This window comes from Leptodactylus fuscus, chromosome 3 (assembly GCF_031893055.1).
Source record: "Leptodactylus fuscus isolate aLepFus1 chromosome 3, aLepFus1.hap2, whole genome shotgun sequence".
In the NCBI taxonomy this organism is placed as follows: domain Eukaryota; kingdom Metazoa; phylum Chordata; class Amphibia; order Anura; family Leptodactylidae; genus Leptodactylus; species Leptodactylus fuscus.
Genome location: NC_134267.1, coordinates 13580154 through 13604128, shown reverse-complemented (window position 1 = coordinate 13604128; position 23975 = coordinate 13580154). Strand labels below are relative to the sequence as shown.

Here is a 23975-nt window from a genome sequence, read left to right as displayed (position 1 = left end):
TCTATAAAACATAGTGTATGACACTGTCAGGGCTCCTAGGAACCTATCTATAAAACATAGTGTATGTCACTGTCAGGGCTCCTAGGAACCTATCTATAATACATAGTGTAGGACACTGTCAGGACTCCTAGGAACCTATCTATAAAACATAGTGTATGACACTGTCAGGGCTCCTAGGAACCTATCTATAATACATAGTGTATGACACTGTCAGGGCTCCTAGGAACCTATCTATAATACATAGTGTATAACACTGTCAGGGCTCCTAGGAACCTATCTATAATACATAGTGTATGACACTGTCAGGGCTCCTAGGAACCTATCTATAAAACATAGTGTATGACACTGTCAGGGCTCCTAGGAACCTATCTATAAAACATAGTGTATGACACTGTCAGTGCTCCTAGGAACCTATCTATAAAACATAGTGTATGACACTGTCAGGTCTCCTAGGAACCTATCTATAAAACATAGTGTATGACACTGTCAGGGCTCCTAGGAACCTATCTATAATACATAGTGTATGACACTGTCAGGGCTCCTAGGAACCTATCTATAATACATAGTGTATGACACTGTCAGGGCTCCTAGGAACCTATCTATAAAACATAGTGTATGACACTGTCAGGGCTCCTAGGAACCTATCTATAAAACATAGTGTATGACACTGTCAGGGCTCCTAGGAACCTATCTATAAAACATAGTGTATGACACTGTCAGGGCTCCTAGGAACCTATCTATAAAACATAGTGGAGAACACTGTCAGGGCTCCTAGGAACCTATCTATAAAACATAGTGTATGTCACTGTCAGGGCTCCTAGGAACCTATCTATAATACATAGTGTAGGACACTGTCAGGACTCCTAGGAACCTATCTATAAAACATAGTGTATGACACTGTCAGGGCTCCTAGGAACCTATCTATAATACATAGTGTATAACACTGTCAGGGCTCCTAGGAACCTATATATAATACATAGTGTATGACACTGTCAGGGCTCCTAGTAACCTATCTATAAAACATAGTGTATGACACTGTCAGGGCTCCTAGGAACCTATCTATAATACATAGTGTATGACACTGTCAGGACTCCTAGGAACCTATCTATAAAACATAGTGTATGACACTGTCAGGGCTCCTAGGAACCTATCTATAATACATAGTGTAGGACACTGTCAGGACTCCTAGGAACCTATCTATAAAACATAGTGTATAACACTGTCAGGACTCCTAGGAACCTATCTATAAAACATAGTGTATGACACTGTCAGGGCTCCTAGGAACCTATCTATAAAACATAGTGTATAACACTGTCAGGGCTCCTAGGAACCTATCTATAATACATAGTGTATGACACTGTCAGGGCTCCTAGGAACCTATCTATAATACATAGTGTATGACACTGTCAGGGCTCTTGTGAACTTATCTATAAAACTATGCATATGTCAGTGATCTTCCACCTATTATACTTTGGGGTAAGTACTTCTGGGAGTCGGACCCCCACCACTCTAATATTCATGGCCTTTCCGTCACTATTCTAGCCCGGGATAACTCCTTTACCTCGTTGCCCATACACATATGGCTGTAAATACATCCTTTGTAGAAGGAGAAATCCCGTAACCAGTAAAAGGCAGGATTATATCCGCTGCTTATCAGGTTGGCAGAGATTCTTACAAATGGGATGAAGGGGATTAGAGGTATTTAGGTGACGTACAGCACTTGTAGGTTTAGTCATCTGAAACTTTCAGCCTCCTTCTTCTTCTGTGGGAAGCGGGCCACCAGACATAGCTGTAGGTCTTCTCGACATCATTTTAGGGCTGTGCTATTATTAGCCCCTAGTTCCCACTTTCTCCCTCCATCTTTAGGGTAGGGTGGTCAATATGAAAGAACCAAACCCCCTGCAGCCACTCATGGACTGACTGGTGGCCGCCAAGTCGAATTGTTCCTCCAGTCAACAAACCATTGAAGTTTCAATCGAAATCGTCCATCTTTAGGTGGTTATCATGGCGATGATGAAAATGAAATTTAACGGGAGGAAGCGAGTCAAATTGGCTCAGGGGGTATGGCTTCTCAATTGGTGCAGTGTTTTAGCCGGCATTGCCCTGTTTGCCATGGGAGTGTTCCTCAAAATTGAGTTGAAGAAGAGAAGCGAAGTGATGGATAATGCTGAAAGCCACTTTGTGCCCAATTCCCTCATCCTTATGGGGGCGCTGGCCTGTTCCCTTAACGCATTTGGTGGTAAAATCTGTTACGATTCCCTGGATCCAGCAAAACTTGCAAAGTGGAAGCCAATGCTGAAACCGTATCTGGTCATCTGCCTGCTCTTCAACGTCTTCATCTTCTTCATTGCCGTGCTCTGCTTGGTGACCCGGGGGTCTTTAGAAAGCACATTGGCGCATGGGCTGAAGAATGGGATGCGTTACTACAAGGATACAGACACCCCAGGGAGATGCTTCATGAAGAAGACCATAGATCTGCTCCAGATCGAGTTCAAATGCTGCGGGAACAATGGCTACCGAGATTGGTTTGAGATCCAATGGGTCAGCAACCGATACCTGGACTTCAGTTCCAAGGAGGTCAAAGAGTAAGTAGACGCAAGACATATATGACAAGGTGTGATGTCATCATTACGTGTGCTACATGACTAAACTCAGCTGTGATGGAAGACAATATTGTCTGGTTCACAGATCAGGTGTAAATGGGCTACAATATCTTTGACAGTCACATGGCAGAAGGGACAGTCCCCAAAGCCCAGCTCCCACTTTAAACAGCTGATCTGTTAGTGTTGGACCCCCCCACCCATTAGATATGGAAAGGATAGGTCATTAATATTTTATACCTCAGCCCTGCAGATAGATAGGTTAGTGTCACCAGTACCAGCATATCACCCCATCCCTGCAGATAGATAGGTTACTGTCACCAGACCCAGCATATCACCCCAGCCCTGCAGATAGATAGGTTAGTGTCACCAGTACCAGCATATCACCCCATCCCTGCAGATAGATAGGTTACTGTCACCAGACCCAGCATATCACCCCAGTCCTGCAGATAGATAGGTTACTGTCACCAGACCCAGCATATCACCCCAGCCCTGCAGATAGATAGGTTACTGTCACCAGACCCAGCATATCACCCCAGCCCTGCAGATAGATAGGTTACTGTCACCAGACCCAGCATATCACCCCAGCCCTGCAGATAGATAGGTTACTGTCACCAGAACCAGCATATCACCCCAGTCCTGCAGATAGATAGGTTAGTATCACCAGAACCAGCATATCACCCTAGCCCTGCAGGTAGATAGGTTACTGTCACCAGAACCAGCATATCACCCCAGCCCTGCAGATAGATAGGTTAGTGTCACCAGACTCAGCATATCACCCCAGCCCTGCAGATAGATAGGTTAGTGACACCAGACCCCAGTATATCACCCCAGCCCTGCAGATAGATAGGTTACTGTCACCAGACCCAGCATATCACCTCAGCCCTGCAGATAGATAGGTTAGTGTCACCAGACCCAGCATATCACCCCAGCCCTGCAGATAGATAGGTTAGTGTCACCAGACCCCAGTATATCACCCCAGCCCTGCAGATAGATAGGTTACTGTCACCAGACCCAGCATATCACCCCAGCCCTGCAGATAGATAGGTTACTGTCACCAGACCCAGCATATCACCTCAGCCCTGCAGATAGATAGGTTAGTGTCACCAGTACCAGCATATCACCCCAGCCCTGCAGATAGATAGGTTACTGTCACCAGCACCAGCATATCACCCCAGCCCTGCAGATAGATAGGTTACTGTCACCAGACCCAGCATATCACCCCGGCCCTGCAGATAGATAGGTTACTGTCACCAGACCCAGCATATCACCCCCAGCCCTGCAGATAGATAGGTTACTGTCACCAGACCCAGCATATCACCCCCAGCCCTGCAGATAGATAGGTTAGTATCACCAGACCCAGCATATCACCCCCAGCCCTGCAGATAGATAGGTTAGTATCACCAGACCCAGCATATCACCCCCAGCCCTGCAGATAGATACGTTACTGTCACCAGACCCAGCATATCACCCCAGTCCTGCAGATAGATAGGTTAGTGACACCAGAACCAGCATATTACCCCAGCCCTGCAGATAGATAGGTTAGTGTCACCTGAAACAATTGGTGTTTTCTGAGATAGCGCTATTTTTGTGAATATGCAAATGAACTCTTTGGAGCAGTGAGGGTGTTGCCGCTGATATGCTGGGTCTGGTGACAGTAACCTATCTATCTGCAGGGCTGGGGTCAGGTATAGGTGATGCCTGATGTGAGATATTAGTATACAGTCCTATGAAAAAGTTTGGGCACCCCTATTAATCTTAATCATTTTTAGTTCTAAATATTTTGGTGTTTGCAACAGCCATTTCAGTTTGATATATCTAATAACTGATGGACACAGTAATATTTCAGGATTGAAATGAGGTTTATTGTACTAACAGAAAATGTGCAATATGCATTAAACCAAAATTTGACCGGTGCAAAAGTATGGGCACCCTTATCATTTTATTGATTTGAATTCCCCTAACTACTTTTTACTGACTTACTGAAGCACAAAATTGGTTTTGTAACCTCAGTGAGCTTTGAACTTCATAGCCAGATGTATCCAATCATAAGAAAAGGTATTTAAGGTGGCCAATTGCAAGTTGATCTCCTATTTGAATCTCCTCTGAAGAGTGGCATCATGGGCTACTCAAAACAACTCTCAAATGATCTGAAAACAAAGATTGTTCAACATAGTTGTTCAGCGGAAGGATACAAAAAGTTGTCTCAGAGATTTAACCTGTCAGTTTCCACTGTGAGGAACATAGTAAGGAAATGGAAGACCACAGGGACAGTTCTTGTTAAGCCCAGAAGTGGCAGGCCAAGAAAAATATCAGAAAGACAGAGAAGAAGAATGGTGAGAACAGTCAAGGACAATCCACAGACCACCTCCAAAGAGCTGCAGCATCATCTTGCTGCAGATGGTGTCACTGTGCATCGGTCAACTATACAGCGCACTTTGCACAAATAGAAGCTGTATGGGAGAGTGATGAGAAAGAAGCCGTTTCTGCACGTACGCCACAAATAGAGTTGCCTGAGGTATGAAAAAGCACATTTGGACAAGGCAGCTTCATTTTGGAAACAAAAATTGAGTTGTTTGGTTATAAAAAAAGGCGTTATGCATGGCGTCCAAAAAGAAACAGCATTCCAAGAAAAACACATGCTACCCACTGTAAAATTTGGTGGAGGTTCCATCATGCTTTGGGGCTGTGTGGCCAATGCCGGCATCGGGAATCTTGTTAAAGTTGAGAGTCGCATGGATTCCACTCAGTATCAGCAGATTCTTGAGAATAATGTTCAAGAATCAGTGACGAAGTTGAAGTTACGCCGAGGATGGATATTTCAGCAAGACAATGATCCAAAACACCGCTCCAAATCCTCAGGCATTCATGCAGAGGAACAATTACAATGTTCTGGAATGGCCATCCCAGTCCCCAGACCTGAATATCATTGAACATCTGTGGGATGATTTGAAGCGGGCTGTCCATGCTCGGCGACCATCTAACTTAACTGAACTTGAATTGTTTGTCCAAAATCCCTTTATTCAGGATCCAGGAACTGATTAAAAGCTACAGGAAGCGACTAGAGGCTGTTATCTTTGCAAAAGGAGGATCTACTAAATATTAATGTCACTTTTCTGTTGAGGTGCCCATACTTTTGCACCGGTCAAATTTTGGTTTAATGCATATTGCACATTTTCTGTTAGTACAATAAACCTCATTTCAATCCTGAAATATTACTGTGTCCATCAGTTATTAGATATATCAAACTGAAATGGCTGTTGCAAACACCAAAATATTTAGAACCAAAAATGATTAAGATTAATAGGGGTGCCCAAACTTTTTCATAGGACTGTATATTGTATGAATATAGAGAGAAGGGTTTATCTTAAATCTCTTATATCGGTCCCTTCTTATGTGACAGAAGGTTCTTTGGGCTCCTCGTGCACCACGACCTGGGTGTGACTGCTACCTCTGCACTGCCTGCAGCTCCAGCACTCTGTATATATGTATGTATGTATGTATGTATGTACGTATGTATACATGATATGTGGATATTTAGGGCAGGTGGACTAGTCTTTGAGTAGATTATCCGCAGATTCTGGGTCAAGCCGGCCATAGACACAAAGACTATGATCGGATAAATACTTGGACCGACGCTTCACACCCAGAGTAAGGCATGCAAGGTCCAGGGGGCCTGTGGGGATATAACAGGTTTAGACCCCGTCTTGACAAATAACTCCGTTTTTTTCAGGGACTTGTAGTTCATTTCGGCCATGCAATTTTTTTTAGACCTGTTCCTTATGATTGGTGCACGGCTGCACAAGTGGGGTTTGGGGTACCCCATATGAATGGAGTTGTGCATGTGCACTGCCACACCACTAATTTTATAGGACTACAGAAGAGAATTAGAATAGAGCGCTGGCTATGTGTCTAGTATTGTATCCTAGATCTTTCACTCCATTCACACATGCACAATGGACCCTCCATCTTTACAATTAGATTGTAAGCTCTTGTGAGCAGGGCCCTCATTGTAACGTCTCATATTGTCTGTTCATGTGTCCTCTGATTTGTAAAGTGCTACAGAATATGTTGGCGCTATATAAATAAACTTACTATTATTATGCCCTATGCTGTGGACAGGGGATAACTTATGCTATATGGTCCTTCGAATTACAGCTCTGGCGGTGACCCCGGTGACCCCATCCCTCGCCCAGGGGCCCATATTCCCTCTCATCTAGTAGGACCTATCACCTATAACTCCCTAATGGGGACTAGAAGCCACTTCACGGACAAAATACAGGGGGTGGGAATAATGGGGGGTGCTGTTGGCCATACACATAAGGATCCGTGTACATGACCGAGTGTGCACCTGAGTTGGGGGCTGCAGAATGCAGACATACACAATGCAGTTGGATGCACACTCGGTCATGTGCATGGGCCTTTAGATTTACATGGCTGAACCCACTGATTCTGGCAGCCTTGTAATGAGTATGGGGGACCCCCCTACCTCTTCCCTATAGGAGTTGTTAGGGGAGATAAGGATCAGGCACCCGGATTTCTGTATGCCCCATCCTTCTATTTGCGGGGAGTCTGGAGCTAGATCTCCCTTCTCCCTACTGAGACACATGCATGCTCGCTCCTCTTAGAGATGCCTCGTCCTATATTATATTAGGCTTTAGTTGCATCTTTGTATTGTTTACTGCAATGACACCAATACGTGTTATCTGTATCCATATATCCCGCTCTGTGGTTCTCTGCATCGTCTGCTGGATCTTACATAGGACTTAGTGTATGAGAAGACACCGGTGAGGAAACGCTGTGTAAGCAGAAGACATGCCTGCAGGTTATATATAGCCCCGAGCTGGCTTATTAGCTCACTATTATCCATGTTTAAGGATTGGCAGCTGCAGGTTAAGCCATCAGAAATACACACACTCCATCTTAGTATAATGACCACACACTGAGATAATGTGGAGAAATGCAATAACCCCTTAGTGTCCTGCCTGGAGTGTAGCACCGATCCTATAGGTGCTCCCTGCACAGGGGAGGACACAACAGTGGTGCAAACTTTGCAGCTAGACAGGGGCCCAGTAGGTCAGGGGGCCCTGTCACCGTAACTGTCTAGTAGATTGTAAGTTCCTAAACTATTGAACTTCATGGCTAACAATTGCTGGTGGACTGTTAGAAAGAAGATGCTCCATGGTGAGATTTTTGCAAAATAAGGGGCCCATGGCTGTTCTTTCATAGGGGCCCTGAGCTGTCTGTGTCTGCCCCTGAAGAGGTGTTACATGGTGAATGGGCTGGAGGACCTGGAAACATGGCTGCCATCATGGCGCTTACCACCATAATAGAAAAATGAAGTAAAGATGGCAACACGGTGGCTCAGTGATTAGCACTCTAGCCTTGCAGCACTGGAGTCCTGGGTTCGAATCCCACTAGGAACAACATCTGCAAGGAGTTTGTATGTTCTCCCCGTGTTTGCGTGGATTTCCTTCCATTCTACAAAGGCAGACTGATAGGGGAAAAAGACGTTTATTGGCAAGGAGTCCGCGTTAAACAGCGACAAAGGTTGGAAATTTCTTCGTAGTGCAACCTCCCATAGAGAAAGATTCTTGCTGACAAATGTGTATGTGGACATAACACAAAAAGTTCATGGAAATGAGACAATCTATAGTGTCGAAGAATTTGTTGAGAGTCCACATTTGTGTAAGGTTCTGAGGCAAATATGTCCGTTCTTCCAGAATATACATAAAATGTAATTATAGAGCTCCAATCGTCCATGAATACGAAGATAAGTCCTCCTTAGGGAACTTGCTCTAGCGCCACCACTGGTAAGATATATAGCTATAGATCAACTCCTGATTTTCCTAAAACCTAGTGGCGTAATCTGAGATAATGGCAATAATACCCCTTTAGACCCTCTTGTACGACCTCCACCCAGCCAAGACAATGGACCAGCTCTCAGTGATGGGTTCCTCTTCCATTTGGAGGAGATAGCCTGGTTTTGTCTTCATTCTCAGATCATGCCATGACATTTCTGGACAATGATCTATACGGGGTTACTAAAGGAGGCGCTAGAGTAAGTTTTCCTTTTTCCACCAAAGAGGACTTATGTGCATGTTATTTTCCCAGAATTCTTAGCAGGGCATGACTGGTCTAAAAAGTCTCTGCATACCACAAGGTGGCCTTAAGGAGACAGGGTAAACCTTTAGACCCAAGGAAGGCCCAAAATGTGTTCTTCAGCCCTCCTCTAGCTGCTATGTATTACATATACCATTTTATCAGCCGACTGTGCTCTCCTATACTGTGGGCCTTTGCAAACTTTGCGGCCAATGGGCAAAAGGACTGATTTATAGGGGTCTATTTTCCAAAAGGTGGAGCTAGAGCAACAGTTTTCCCTCAAGCAGAACTTATTCTATATTCTATATTTTTCCCTATGGGAGATTCCCTGTGTTCACATTTGGCGGTGCGGTTTGCTTTATTTTTTCTGTATATTAAGCCAGTCATGTGACTATTTTAATTTTATATAGTTTGCTTTTTCAGTGAATTGACAGGTTGAAGCATCTCCCGGTTTGGCTATGATATATATTCCTTGGGTCTTCCTTAGGATAATATACTATAGCATTAGATGAGGGGGCGCTATATGAAAGAGGGAGGATATAGATTGTATAAGGGCAGAGGAACAGGGGACAGGATTTGGATGAATTTGAGGTCACATGGTAGTTCTCAATAGTATCTGCAGGGGGCAGAGATACTTCTTGTTTACACAGCAATCCATGCTAGAAAAATAAGCTTCACTCTGATCATGTGATTGATCGAATAAGGTGAAAGCAGGATAAGGAAAGACACTGGGAGAAGACGACTATTACTATTGAAGGGGTGATTAAAAAAATATTCCTCTAAAACCCATCAGGAAGGGCAGGGACTATACATTTCTATGAAGCCTTGATGACTAGCCAACAAAATAGAAGCATTATAGTAGCTGCTCAATTGGCTGTCGCTTTCTAGACTCACTTGCTAGAGGAGCCAAAAATTGGGACCATAACAGGCTGACCAATGTATAAAACAGAATGCAGAATTTTCAGGTCTTCTCCTTGTCGGTTACGTCCACTGGTGGGACATAAATTATGTGGTCACATGTGCGGGGTGTCTGCCATCATGACTTTATATATGAGAAGCCCCTTTCATCTCCCCTTTGGGTCTGGGGGTTACTGGTAATCCCCATATTCTAATACTATCGTTAGCTTTTGTTCCCTTCTCCATTCCCTGCAAATACCATATTTTTGGGGTGAATGCAAGAAGATATGAATACAATAGATCAGTAGAGCGCTCAGGTGGAGCGCACAGTGGTTCCTATGATTTCGGTGTGTACCCCTGACTGGGATCCATTTCCAATTTGGGTGAATAGACAAAACGTACCATATAGACGTCTATTTACCAAATCACAACCCTGCTACGGGCGAAGCATTCATCTCCAGCAGATGTAGGAAACTGAGCCCATGTATGGCCTGTAGAGCCAACGTCTCTCACACCTTGGTCAGGGTCACTAGGGCTCAGGCCTTCAGTATGAGATTTCTTTCCAGGTTGACCCCATGGAAAAACTAGGACTATGGACCAGGGTAGAAGTTTAGACCAAGGATTGAGCATTTATTGATGTGTAGTCCATTGGGTCACAGATGAGCGAGTAGTATTCGATCGAATACCTCCCCTGCATAGTTTTTGGGTACTCGGACAAATACAATGCAGTAAACGCGAGAAATATTCGATGCCCCCCCCCTCCTTCCCTGGCGCTAATGACACCATTAACTATGCAGGGGAGGTATTCGATTGACTACTACTCGCTCATCTCTAATCATCAGTAAACAAATGTATAGACCATAGTCGGGTGAATGAATGGTGCGGGTGGGTCAAGGGTGAAGTACCAAGTGGTGAAGGAGAAGCAAAACCACTGTACGGACTTCTAAACTGCAAGAATAAGACCTAGACTAATAAGTACTAATGTCCCCAACACTCCTCCATAACGTAGACGTACTTGTAGAAGACGTGCTGCGGTCATCAGGTCTTAGACACAATCTCATGGTTATATTAGGATCTCATTATTATATTGACAATGATACCACTGAAAAGAGAGGTCGTTATTCCGCTGTCCTCTTCCCTGGTCAGACCACACCTGGAATACTGTGTACAGTTCTGGGCGCCTCAATTCAAGAAAGACATCGATATATTGGAGCAAGTCCAGAGAAGAGCAACCAAAATGGTGGAAGGTCTGCAAACCATGTCCTATGAGGAGCGGCTAAAAGAACTGGGATTGTTTAGTTTGCAGAAGAGAAGGCTGAGGGGAGATTTAATAGCAGTCTACAAATATCTGAAAGGTAGTCACAGTGCAGAGGGATCTCCCCTATTCTCATTAGCACAAGGAAGTACAAGAAGCAATGGGATGAAACTAAAGGGAAAGAGATACAGATTAGACATTAGGAAAAACTTTCTGACAGTGAGGGGAGTGAGAGAGTGGAATAGGCTGCCACGGGAGGTGGTGGGCGCTCCATCAATGGAAATCTTCAAGCGGAATCTGGAGAAACATATAGCTGGGATGATTTAGGAAAACCTGCACTCGCAGGGGGTTGGACCCGATGGCCCTTGAGGTCCCTTCCAACTCTACCAAAAAAGAAAAAAGAAAAAGAAAAAAAGTCATGTGGATGAAATTTCTAGCTATACTCTGCTAAATTTGCCATCTAAGACAGGCCCCCCCCCCCATATTATAATGTTCCCCAATGCCCCATATACACAGTAATGCTATCCAGTTGTCCCCTTCAGACAGTATAAGTTCTCCAGTGGCCGTCCATTATAGTATAATGCTCTTCACTTCTTCCCTCATACACCGCATAATGTTCTCCAGTGACCACCACAAAGTATAATGGTCCTCAGTGGACCTAAGACACGGTATAATGCTCCCGTGGCCCCTCGAACAATATAATGGTCCTCAGTGGACCCCAGACACAGTATAATGCTCCCAAGTGGCCCCTCGAACAATATAATGGTCCTCAGTGGACCCCAGACAGTATAATGCTCCCAAGTGGCCCCTCGAACAATATAATGGTCCACAGTGGACCCAAGACACATTATAATGCTCCCAAGTGGCCCCTCAAACAGTATAAATCCCCCTCAGTGGACCCCAGACACAGTATAATGCTCCCCAAGTGGCCCCTCGAACTGAATAAATCCCCCTCAGTGAACCCCACACACAATATAATGCCCCCAAGTGGCCCCTCAAACAGTATAAATCCCCCTCAGTGGACCCCACACACAGTATAATGCCCCCAAGTGGCCCCTCAAACAGTATAAATCCCCCTCAGTGGACCCCACACACAGTATAATGCCCCCAAGTGGCCCCTCAAGCAGTATAAATCCCCCTCAGTGAACCCCACACACAATATAATGCCCCCAAGTGGCCCCTCAAACAGTATAAATCCCCCTCAGTGGACCCCACACACAGTATAATGCTCCCCAGTGCCCGTCACCCACACAAAGTTCTTCCATACAAATGAAAAAACGTAATACTTACCCAGATTTGTTCCTGAGGAGCAGAATGCAGATCTGTGGCTTGATACATCAGGCCTGCACCGGGCCACAGGCAGTACACGTGGCAGCCTGGAGGGTAGAGCAGGAAGCTGAAGTTTTCCTGCCTCACCATTCTCTCCAACTGTATCTATGCCCTAAGGACACAGAGTTAACATTGACACGCGCAGTTTTGAGTGCTGCATTTTCCTGCTTTTCACATTTTCTTGCTCTTTTTCTATTCTTTCATTGCAGTCGGATAAAAAGTAACGTCGATGGTAAATACTTGATAGATGGGGTACCATTCAGCTGCTGCAACCCCAGCTCCCCCCGACCATGCATCCAGATGCAGGTGACCAATAATACTGCCCACTACAGCTATGACCATCAGACCGAAGAACTGAACTTATGGAACAGGGGCTGTAAGGAAGCTCTGCTCAACTACTACACCAGCATGATGAGTACCATGGGGGCGCTGGTCTTACTCGTCTGGCTAATGGAGGTAAAACAGGAAGACGTTTATATAATGGTTGTATATTGGTAGGTTTTAAGCCTGTCATTTTGGGGACATTCGTATCTCTAGACCTTAAGTGCTTCCTCACTTTGTACAATCCCAACTGGTTAGAGGAGTTCCTTGACAATAAGCTGATCAAAATGTATTCCCTTGCCATGGCTCCCCCACACCGTGCTATATAGGCGCCATGTTTATGCCAGTCTAGTCAAAACCATAATAGTAAATCAGGATCAGAGTGCTGCAGTTACATTGGAAGGTTCTCGCTCACCCCAAGTGCTTCACTTAGATCAATTCTGGCCAGTAATTCTCTAAAATATCCTAGATGATTCTACTGATGCTTCCTTGTAAGAGAGGCTTACATGAGCAGATTCTCTTCTACACAGGGGCGTAACTGCCGGGGTAGCAGTGGTGGCAGCTGCCACAGGGCCCAGGACATTAGGAGGCCTGGCGACAGCCGCTACCACTGCTTTTTTTTTCTTAATAGGCCGTTACCGGCTGGAGTTACTGCAGCCGGTAACGGGCCCTATTTACTTACTGATCCTGGCAGGGGCTGAGATCGGTAAGTGACGCTGCAGGCCCCACAAACACTATTATTATAAGAGAGAACATAAAAAAGTGTTACTTACCTCTCCGCGTTCCAAACAGGCTTCGGGCCTACTTCTGTGATGCCCGGAACATAATTAAAGATGGCCGACACCACCGAGGATTGCAGCGGAGCCAGGGATAGGTAAGTAACAGTGTTTTTTGTGTTGGTATCCCCCCTCGGTCTCCGATTATTATACTCTGGGATCTGAAATGACCCCAGAGTATAATAATTGTTCATGGGTGTCTGCAGTGGAGCATAATACTGTGTGCAGGGGCCACTATGGGGGATAATACTGTGTGCAGGGGCCACTATGGGGCATAATACTGTGTGCAGGGGCCACTATGGCGCATAATACTGTGTGCAGGGGCCACTATGGCGCATAATACTGTGTGCAGGGGCCACTATGGGGGATAATACTGTGTGCGGGGGCCACTATGGGGGATAATACTGTGTACAGGTGCCACTATGGGGCATAATACTGTGTGCAGTGGCCACTATGGGGGATAATACTGTGTGCAGGGGCCACTATGGGACATAATACTGTGTGAAGGGGCCACTATGGGGCATAATACTGTGTGCAGGGGCCACTATGGGGCATAATACTGTGTGCAGGGGCCACTATGGGGTATAATACTGTGTGCAGGGGTCACTATGGGGCATAATACTGTGTGCAGGGGCCACTATGGGACATAATACTGTGTGCAGGGGTCACTATGGAGCATAGTACTGTGTGCAGGGATCACTATGGGACATAATACTGTGTGCAGGGGCCACTATGGGACATAATACTGTGTGCAGGGGCCACTATGGGGGATAATACTGTGTGCAGGGATCACTATGGGACATAATACTGTGTGCAGGGATCACTATGGGGCATAATACTGTTTGCAGGGGCCACTATGGGACATAATACTGTGTGCAGGGGCCACTATGGGGGATAATACTGTGTGCAGGGATCACTATGGGGAATAATACTGTGTGCAGGGATCACTATGGGACATAATACTGTGTGCAGGGGCCACTATGGGACATAATACTGTGTGCAGGGATCACTATGGGACATAATACTGTGTGCAGGGGCCACTATGGGACATAATACTATGTGCAGGGATCACTATGGGACATAATACTGTGTGCAGGGTCCACTATGGGGGATAATACTGTGTGCAGGGGCCACTATGGGGCATAATACTGTGTGCAGGGGCCACTATGGGACATAATACTGTGTGCAGGGGCCACTATGGAGCATAATACTGTGTGCAGGGATCACTATGGGGCATAATACTGTGTGCAGGGATCACTATGGGACATAATACTGTGTGCAGGGGCCACTATGGGACATAATACTGTGTGCAGGGATCACTATGGGACATAATACTGCGTGCAGGGGCCACTATGGGACATAATACTGTGTGCAAGGGCCACTATGGGACATAATACTGTGTGCAGGGATCACTATGGGACATAATACTGCGTGCAGGGGCCACTATGGGACATAATACTGTGTGCAGGGGCCACTATGGAGCATAATACTGTGTGCAGGGGCCACTATGGGGGATAATACTGTGTGCAGGGGCCACTATGGGACATAATACTGTGTGCACGGGTCACTATGGGACATAATACTGTGTGCAGGGGCCACTATGGGACATAATACTATGTGCAGGGATCACTATGGGACATAATACTGTGTGCAGGGATCACTATGGGACATAATACTATGTGCAGGGATCACTATGGGACATAATACTATGTGCAGGGATCACTATGGGACATAATACTGTGTGCAGGGATCACTATGGGGCATAATACTGTGTGCAGGGGCCACTATGGGGACATAATACTGTGTGCAGGGGTCACTATGGGACATAATACTGTGTGCAGGAGCCACTATGGGGACATAATACTGTGTGCAGGGGCCACTATGGGGGATAATACTGTGTGCAGGGGCCACTATGGGGCATAATAGAGCACACAGGAATGCAGGGGGGGGGGTTCATGTCAAAAGTTCGCCACAGGGCCCCACCATTCCTAGTTACGCCACTGCCTCTACACTCTGTATAGACATCATAGCAGCGCCCACCAGCTTTGAGAAAACTGAGAATTAAAGCTGGAGTCTGCAGAGGGGAAAACGGCAGACTATAAGTCACATACATAATGGCCGATGCAATTCTGTTCAGATGATTTATAAAAACTTTCTTGAAATCCCAGGTATTCTCTAACAACATCATGGCCAATGTGCAGCATCAAAACATCGCAGTGGAACCTACTGACTCCGTAAAGTTTCCATTGTTGTCACAGCAGTTTTTGCAGTCACAGTCTCTAACAAGGTTTCGCACTATCACTTCCAGGCTCCTTATTTGCTCTTGTGATTTTCCGCAGATGGCTGACTTGATCGGGCTCCGTTACTTGCACACGTCCTTGGACAGCATATCAAACCCTGAAGATCCCGAATGTGAAAGCGAGGGCTGGCTGCTAGAGAAAAGCCTGAAAGAGACCGTCACGTCTTTCTTGGGATTCTTGAAAAGTCTGGGTAAGATGAACCAGGTGGAGAACACCGGCGACGACGGAGGAGACAAGGCCCCAGCAGTGGCCACCGTTAGCTGAACATCAGGACTTGACCGGGACTTTCTAAATAAGTCGTCTTTTCAAAAGTGAAAATTATCACTTTGAAAAATTTTTTTTTTCCAAAAACAGATGTGCAAACCTTAAAAATTTCAGAATTTAAATTTTTTTTCCAGATTGACCTTCCTAATGCAATAATACAATCATGTATATAGTACAAATACACATCTGATGGGTGTCTACGCTACACGCACTCTATTGCTACGAATTTTTGCAAAATTTTCCATGAATGGAACCATTATCAATTGGCCCTTTAGATTGGTGCACATACGTAACATGGCGATAAGGAATTCTTATAGTAACAGGCTTTTAACCCAGGCTGAACGGAAGGCTTGCTGTACTGTACAACATACCGTATACACTGTATATATATATTACATATAGAAAGGGCTCATGGAGGGACCAGAGGGGAAACATTGACTGTAGAATGTAAAGCGATAGTTGGCTGATCTAGAACGGGTTTGTATAAATTTACCCTCCATAATCTGAACCACGGCCATAGAGGTGCTCACGTATAAGCCGAGGCAACGCATTTATTAGCCAACGGGTCATAGACCATTGGGAGCCGGTCAGGGTCTAAACCCCCCACCGTGGACTTGAGAGTATTGTGAAGAATCATAAGATGTTTCAATATGGGGGCAAAAATTGGGATGCGATTTTACTTGTATATTACAGAATAACAAGGTTAGACGGTCAACTTTGTGTAATATTGTTTGACAAATGGATTTTTTTGGACTGTCACTATATCTATAGTAAAAGACCCGTCTGATCGGAGGCGATGTTTGTGCCCGCGCTGGCTTTATACATTATTAGTGACAACAATAAAACGAGTACCAATGGTAAATAGAATTGACTGCAACTCACTGTAACCTGTGCTGTTTGTCACCAACGCCCCTAGTAGTGGCTGAAGAGAACTACAAGAAGACATGGGTGTCAGAATTATAAGGGTAGATTGGTCGGCTTCACTTTTATTTATCCGTGCATGTAGGCTATTGGATTACATGAGCGACTTTGCATGTTGGAAGGAACGTGGGCAGCAACAAGATAGGACTGGTAAAGGATTGCGAGTATGTTGTTTTTTTTTTTTTAGCACATGACCGAGGAGGCATTTGATAAGGGACAGTGTAGCGGTATACACTCAAGTGACAGCCAAGCACATGCCATTATGCATTCACATCCGATCCATTTTGCTGTTGTAGAGCCTGTGTAACTCCTGCACCTAGCTGGCTGTCCTGCTGCTTTTGACATAGGTTTAATAGCCTGCTGCTGTGTCAGCTGTGTACATGGCCGATCAGACTGTGAAAGCATCATCTTTAAGCAGGGCAGATCACACACACAAAAAAATAAATAAATTAAAAAAAAAAATCATAAGCATTCAATCAAACTATTGTACGTGGTGTAGGGGTCTGTAAAAACGGAACAGATAACACAGATTGGTATCCATATGATGTCCATGTTTTGTAATAGACTAAGCTGCAAAAACAGACATCGGAACTTTTCCATATTTGTCAGTTACTCTCTAAGGACCAGACATGGATTAGGTTGAGTGTGCGATGCCATAGAAATAAAGGGTCAGTAGACTATAATTATAGATAATATATGGAAACTGATTACAGTTGTGTGCATTAAGTGTTCTGTGAATAGATAGTAAAACACCCACTAAAGACTCTATAGGGGGGAGGAGGAAATCATGTTACTCAGCATCAGTGTCTGTCAGCAATTCTGTAGGGGAAAGAACATGCTCCTCGGCATCAGTGTCTGTCAGCAACGCTCTTGGGGGAAGATCATCCTCCTCGGCATCAGTGTGTGAGCAATGCTGTAGGAGAAAGAGCATGCTCCTCGGCATCAGTATCTGTCAGCAATGCTGTAGGTGGAAGAACATGCTCCTCGGCATCAGTATCTGCTATCAATGCTGTAGGGGGAAGAACATGCTCCTCGGCATCAGTGTCTGTCAGCACAATGTAGAAGAGATTCCTCATGGGCTGTACAACAGGAAATAAAGCAATGCAGTTGCTCAGACCTCAATTCTAGCCTGTATTACTGGGAGGGAATGGTCCACATGTCAAAAAGCTGAAACTAGGGACAGGTTGCACACTGCATGTCAAGGGATATTAAAATAAATAAATAAGCGTAAACTGCAGCCTGAACTTTAATGCAACATTTATAACTCAAGATGCTCATTAATCTGTATACAAATTATTTTTTCCACAGCCTTTAAATCAATTAAGAGGGCGTTCACACTACGTGCTGTGTCCGTGACATTTTTCATTCATTTAAATGGAGATCGGGTGCGTTGTTTTACACTCCGTGCCTGTCCTTAAGTGTTTGTTCCTAAAGATGTCCGACTTTTCAAGTGGACAGAAAAACCCAACGTAGTAAAACAACGCACCTGATCTCCATTTAAATGAATGAAAAATGTCACGGACACAGCTAGTGTCCGCTGCTAATGTCCGTGCAAGATTTTGAACGGACACTAGGAGCGGACACTAGCTGTCGGACACTGACTGTAGTGTGAACGCTCCCTAATTGGTTGAGAATAGATCATACTAACTATAACAATATCTACATCCTACCTGGGATGAACAGTGAATATTGTGCACGCAAAGTTTCTAACACAACAATGACCAAAAAGTCATTTCTAGGCCTAAACCCTATGCAGGTTTTTATTGCAACTTTTTTCACTTACACGATCCAGGGGGAGAGGTGAGGACATTTTTTTTTTTTTAAATGCAGATTGTGAGCCCCATATAGCACTGACAAACTACATTTTATTTCCCTATCAGTATGTCTTTGTAGAATGGGAGGAAATCCATGCAAACACGGGGAGAACATACAAACTCCTTGCAGATGTTGTTCCTGGCGGGATTCGAACCCAGGACTCCAGCGCTGCAAGGCTAACCACTGAGCGGTGCATGCTACTTAAAAGTTGGGGGCACCCTCGGCCAGGCCATGCACTTGCATTGAAATCGATACCTACTTGCATTTAGCAGATTTCAAGGATCACTGCCAGTGCATGAACCCGCCAGAGGGTGCAACTTATCTCTCACCAGTGCAGGGTATGGAAACCCAACCCCTTAGTATCCTAAATAGCACAGTGCTTGACCCTCACTAGTCCAAGCCGACCGGACTACAAGCAAAGTGTCTACTCGGCAGTAACGTGCTAAAGCGATGAGTTACCTGCGTCTGCTTAATCCTAATATCATAATCACCTTTCCATTCTGCTCCTACCTGCCCATGATACAAGTATCCAGGTAATCCCCGGCTTAGCGCTGACATATCTGGGGCTACGTCCACCCTGAGCCTGTGGCGTCCTAGTCAGCAGAACAACAGAAGGAGGTCAATAAGAGGACGGACAAACAGCGACAACAGCTAATGCATTTATTTTGGATAAGTCGTGTGGTTTGTTTTTTCCGTTTTTTTTATACATATGTTACATTCAAATATTACAAGAATTTCATGTATATTAAAGAATTAAAACTTTTTTTTTTTTTCCAAATTGAATTCCATTCATACATATTTGTACATGAATATTTCTACATTAAACATAAATACATGCCGAGAGAAGGAAGAGGAGTCTCCCAAGAGTTAATGGGCTAAATAATCAAAAAATAATAAAAATAATGGGATTTAAAGGGTTAATGCAAGTGTCATCCTGGAGGCAGCCATGGTGTGCCAGACATGTTGCCCCCCCAAAAAAAATGACAAGTCTACACTACCTTATAAGGTTACGGTTTTGGCATCATCTGCTAACATGGTGGTCAAACACATTAAATGATGTTCCAGGTTTATTAATGGATGGCCTATCTTAGTATTAGACCCCTCCCATCGATGACCGATCCCATCAGATGAATGAAGAGACCGTAAAAGAGCGCTCTCGTGGCCACCACGGCGGCACCCCGTAATCCATGGGGCAGGTGCACCTATGGCTGCATCCACTAGATGGCACTATTTTCCAACGTGAACATGTTTAGCAGAGGAATCGCTCCCCCCTTCTACAAGTCACACCACTACAATTCATAAAGGACTACAAACCATCCAAACATTCACAGCTAGATCACCAATGTGCCACGTTTCCTGGCAAGAAACCAACTGGAAGTGTGAAAAGAGGAGGGAAGGTTACCGAACGGATCAGAAGATACAGGAGGTTCTAGAACCGATCCTGGAGGATTAGATTTCGTTATGGAAGGCGACCCGGTTTAGGTTATGAATCGGGAATTGTGTCATATCTGCAATGGAGGAGCCGACAAATCACAGAGAGAATCCTTGGACTGCTAAAGACCTCACGTGAGTCACTAAGTGCCTGCACACTATAGGGCATCAGCACTATCCGTATTCCCTTACACCATAGCTCCTATGGCCCTGTAGAGTATTACAGATAGCGCCGCCTAGAGGACAGAGCAGCACTGGAGTCATAACTACCTATTTTGGAAGTCCAGAGTCCTGTAGTCAAGGCATATTATGGTGGAAATGTAACATATTATGCCACAATTATATCTGTATTATGTATCTGGATACTTGAAGACGACCCTCCATGTCCTCGCAGATCGGCGGTACTATATACCGCTAGAAAGAGGACAGCGCCCTGTTAGCTTTGTCGGTATGCCAGAGATATCGGTGCCAGCTCCATAGTACAAGGCCATAGAAGAGGACTGTCATGGGGAGACTGAACTGTAAGACAGTGCAGGGATATAGGTGCAAAGACTAACACTACCAAGATCTCTGCACCCGGCCGTCAAGGTGCTCAGAGCGCTGAATTCGATCTGCAAGGACATGAAAGGTCCTCTTAAAGGGGTTGTAGAAGAACATGGCCGCTTTGTTCCAGAAACAGCACCACTCTTGTCCATTGGCTGGTGGTGATATTGCAGCTTGGCCCCATTCAAGTGAATGGAGCCGAGCGGCAATGCCAAGTCTGGAGGCAGCCATGTTTTTCTAGTATCGTGCAACCCCCTTTAAGACAGGCAAAAAAAACAACTAAAAATAAAAAACGATAAGACAAATATGTCAATATTCTCACAAGTGCAAAATGCAAGCGCAGCAGCAACGAAGAGGCAAAGAATAGGTGGAGGGGAGCAGAGCATAGGGATGTGTGTAGGATATGCTCCCTATAGCTCTCCGCACGGGTTGTATTGTGTAGCTGTATTTCCACCCATCCTCGGTTATGTGCACCCTATACAGACATGGATATCTCTGTAGGTGAATACAGCAAAGCAATGCATTCCCTATACATTGCTATATACACACCTCAGGGGGACATCTGTCTTCGGGTTAGGATTTCCCTATTGTAAACTGTCCCTTTAAAAAAATAAGTTCCCCGTTTCTGGCGAATATCTTGGTAGCCTATTGGAAGCGAGAGGTTAAGTCATAGTGCGGAGTCAGATCTTAATAAGCAATGTATGCATTAAAGGGCTCTCTGTTATGGTGCCTGTTCTTGGGAAGCATTAAAGGGATTGTCTATGGAAGAAAAAAAAAAATTAAAAATTAAAACCAGACTCAGAATGGGTTAAAAACCTAAAACGGAGCAGTACCCATTGATCTCCTGCCACTCCTGTTATGATGCTTATTTGGTCTCCCGATCTATACTTTCTGGTCTTATCTAGACCAGGGTTTTTGGAACCTTCGGCACTCCGGCTGCTGAGGATGTACAACTCCATACATGCGCCATTCACTTCAATGGGAGTGCCAAGAACAAGTATGCATTGCTGGCAGTTGTAGTTTATCAATAGCTGGAGTGCTGAACGATACAGACCCTGGTTCTAGGGTAGATGCTAGAATGGAGTCAGGTGCTGTCTGGTATGAAGTGGATCCAGTAGGAGGCGCTACCTGCTGCATCCACATCAAACAGGGTAGGGCTAGTTCCCCTCTACATCAACAATGCAACACCCAAAAACGCTGAGGCTCTGGGTATGTTAGCTGTGATGGGCTGGCAAGTGGAGCGCACCAGACCAAAAAAGCTCATACGCCCAGGGCCGAGGCAGCGCCACCTACTGGATCCATGACACATCTGATGTAAAACAATCCATTCTAGACAGACAGGAAATGCCTGCTTAGCCATAACACCGGCATTTCCTGTGTGCTGAAACGGGACCAGGAAGTAGAAAGCTGCGAGGGATCAGTTAAGTGGGTTCTGCTTCATTTTTTGTCCTTATTCTGAGTCGGCTGTTACATTTTATTTTCCCTGGACATCCCCTTTAAAGTAGTATTCCGATTTCAGCAAATACATGTTATTCTCTGTATAATAAAAAGTTACACTATTCCAATATAAATCTCCATTTTTAGGATCTCTGCTTGCTGTCAATACATAGGAAGCTTCAATGGTATAAAAATTTTGTCTTGATCATGGGTTGATGCCATGATCAAGAGAGAGATTTTTATCCCATGGATTTAAAGGGGATATAAATTGCTTAACCTAATGCCCCGAGGTGCCCAGCTATCCAAAAACTGCCCGAGGTCAGTCACTATGGCTGCTAGTGATCGGTTGAGCAACATCCGAGGTCATATCCGGCCAGCAGCAAGACAGCGACTGAACCGCAGCAGCTAGAGGTAAGTAAGAAGTCAGCAGATCCTTGTTATTTCCCTATTAGGAGCCATTTTGTAGCCAAAAACTGTAAAATGTTTCCACATTTGCTGAAATCAGAATTCACTTTCAACCTAGAAGACCTAATAAAACAAAAATAGGCGGCTTCTTAAAGGGGATAAAGCAGACTACAGCTCTTAAAGGGACACGATCATAAAAACAAGCCCGGCGGCCATTAAGTTGTATCAAATCTAAACAATGATACAATGTCGTCCCTTAACGGAATCTCTCCGACAGATTTCACCACTTCTTATAACGGAAGGGTAAACGCGAGAGAACGGAGAAATCTGACATAGATAGGACGTCTATAATGTTTTTGAGAAAATTCCGCTTTATTCCGTAAACTAGACAATGAAATATAAATTAAAGATCTGCACGGCGGATGCAATGACTAAAGAGTTAACAAGGGAGGGGGGTTTTTTCTTTTTTTTTTTTCTTTTTTTTTAGAAAATGGGGCTGCTAAAAAAAAAAAAAAAAAAAAAAAAAAAAAAAGAAAAAAGAAAAACCAGCAGACGGTAAAACAAAAAAAAGAACAAATGCCTGTATTATAAATGCTGCCATTCGATGCCGGCGAGCGTCTGGTTGGCTTCCTGTGCGTGTCCGATTTCTTCTGTGATACTGTGCTGCTGCCAAAGCTTCTGGATCTTTTTGAAGCGCTCTTTGCAGAGGTGCAGAGGATTCCCCCGTCTAAAGAGACAGATAATCTTCAGGTCAGTAAAACAAAGCCCCGGGGGTCTGGAGTGAGAGCCCCCCCACACACACACACAGAGGTGGTGCTGCAGGGGCCCCTATGAGTGTAACTAGCAGGGTGCACAGAATCGTGGCCTTGCTGCATTTCTGCAATTACAATGGATGACCTGAACCATCTCACGTACCGGAGTCCTTGGTCAGTCTCGCCATAGTCATCCAGATAGGGAGGAGGATAGAAACAGCCCTTGGTTTTACCAGCCAAGAAGAGGACCTGACATTCCCTTACTCTGTAAAAGACGCACAAATACATGTTACGTGATAAAAGCAGACAGCTTTCACATTACGACTTAACCCGTGCAGCAGGAAGGCTCTTCTCATATAGGTTCCCATAGACTTGTATTCGTCAGTAAGAAGATAAGAGCGCACCCAATTGGGTGCCATTCTTCAGGGTTTCTTCCGGGACTAGGATATTGGTATATTAGATCAGTAGAGGGCCAGAGGGTCGAAGCAGCAGCGGCGTTCAAGTGCCACTTTATAGACACCACGCCTGTCTGCAGTGCAGTCTCTTTACCCGGGGCACAGATCGGGAAAGCCAACAATGCGCTGAATTCAGCGCACTGTCAGCTTTCCAGCAGTATATAGAACTGCCTGTGCCCAAACCCATGAAAGGTCCTCTTTAAAGTGATCCTATCATTGAATACCTTTTTTTTTTTTTTGCCTAAAACGTAGGAATAGCCTTAAGAAAGTCTATTCTTCTCCCACCTTTAGATGTGTTCTCGGCGCCGCCGTTCGGTAGAAATCCCGGTTTTCTTCGGTATGCAAATGAGTTCTCTTGCAGCACTGGGGGCG

General features: G+C 44.9%; 3 protein-coding genes across 6 annotated transcripts in view; 2 read left to right on the top strand and 1 right to left on the bottom strand.

Annotated features, from left to right (window-relative positions):
• Window positions 1-23975, top strand: part of TBCC (tubulin folding cofactor C) — a 270412-nt gene that overhangs the window by 8699 nt on the left and 237738 nt on the right. The gene's annotated exons all lie outside the window — the stretch shown is intronic.
• On the top strand, window positions 1755-15914 carry PRPH2 (peripherin 2). The gene is made up of 3 exons (XM_075267066.1): window positions 1755-2585; window positions 12393-12639; window positions 15620-15914. Exons 1-3 carry the CDS (start codon window positions 2005-2007, stop codon window positions 15842-15844), a joined length of 1053 nt encoding a protein of 350 aa, XP_075123167.1. The 5' UTR covers window positions 1755-2004; the 3' UTR covers window positions 15845-15914.
• The window catches only part of UBR2 (ubiquitin protein ligase E3 component n-recognin 2), a 42485-nt gene continuing 37752 nt past the window's right edge, over window positions 19243-23975 (bottom strand). For all 4 annotated transcript variants that reach the window (XM_075267090.1, XM_075267091.1, XM_075267089.1 and 1 more), the window contains exons 46-47: window positions 23312-23413; window positions 19243-23123 (exon numbers count right to left, since the gene is read on the bottom strand). In XM_075267090.1, coding sequence (XP_075123191.1) covers window positions 22982-23123; window positions 23312-23413 — 244 coding nt within the window. In that variant the 3' untranslated portion in view covers window positions 19243-22981. The remainder of the gene's footprint in view (window positions 23124-23311; window positions 23414-23975) is intronic.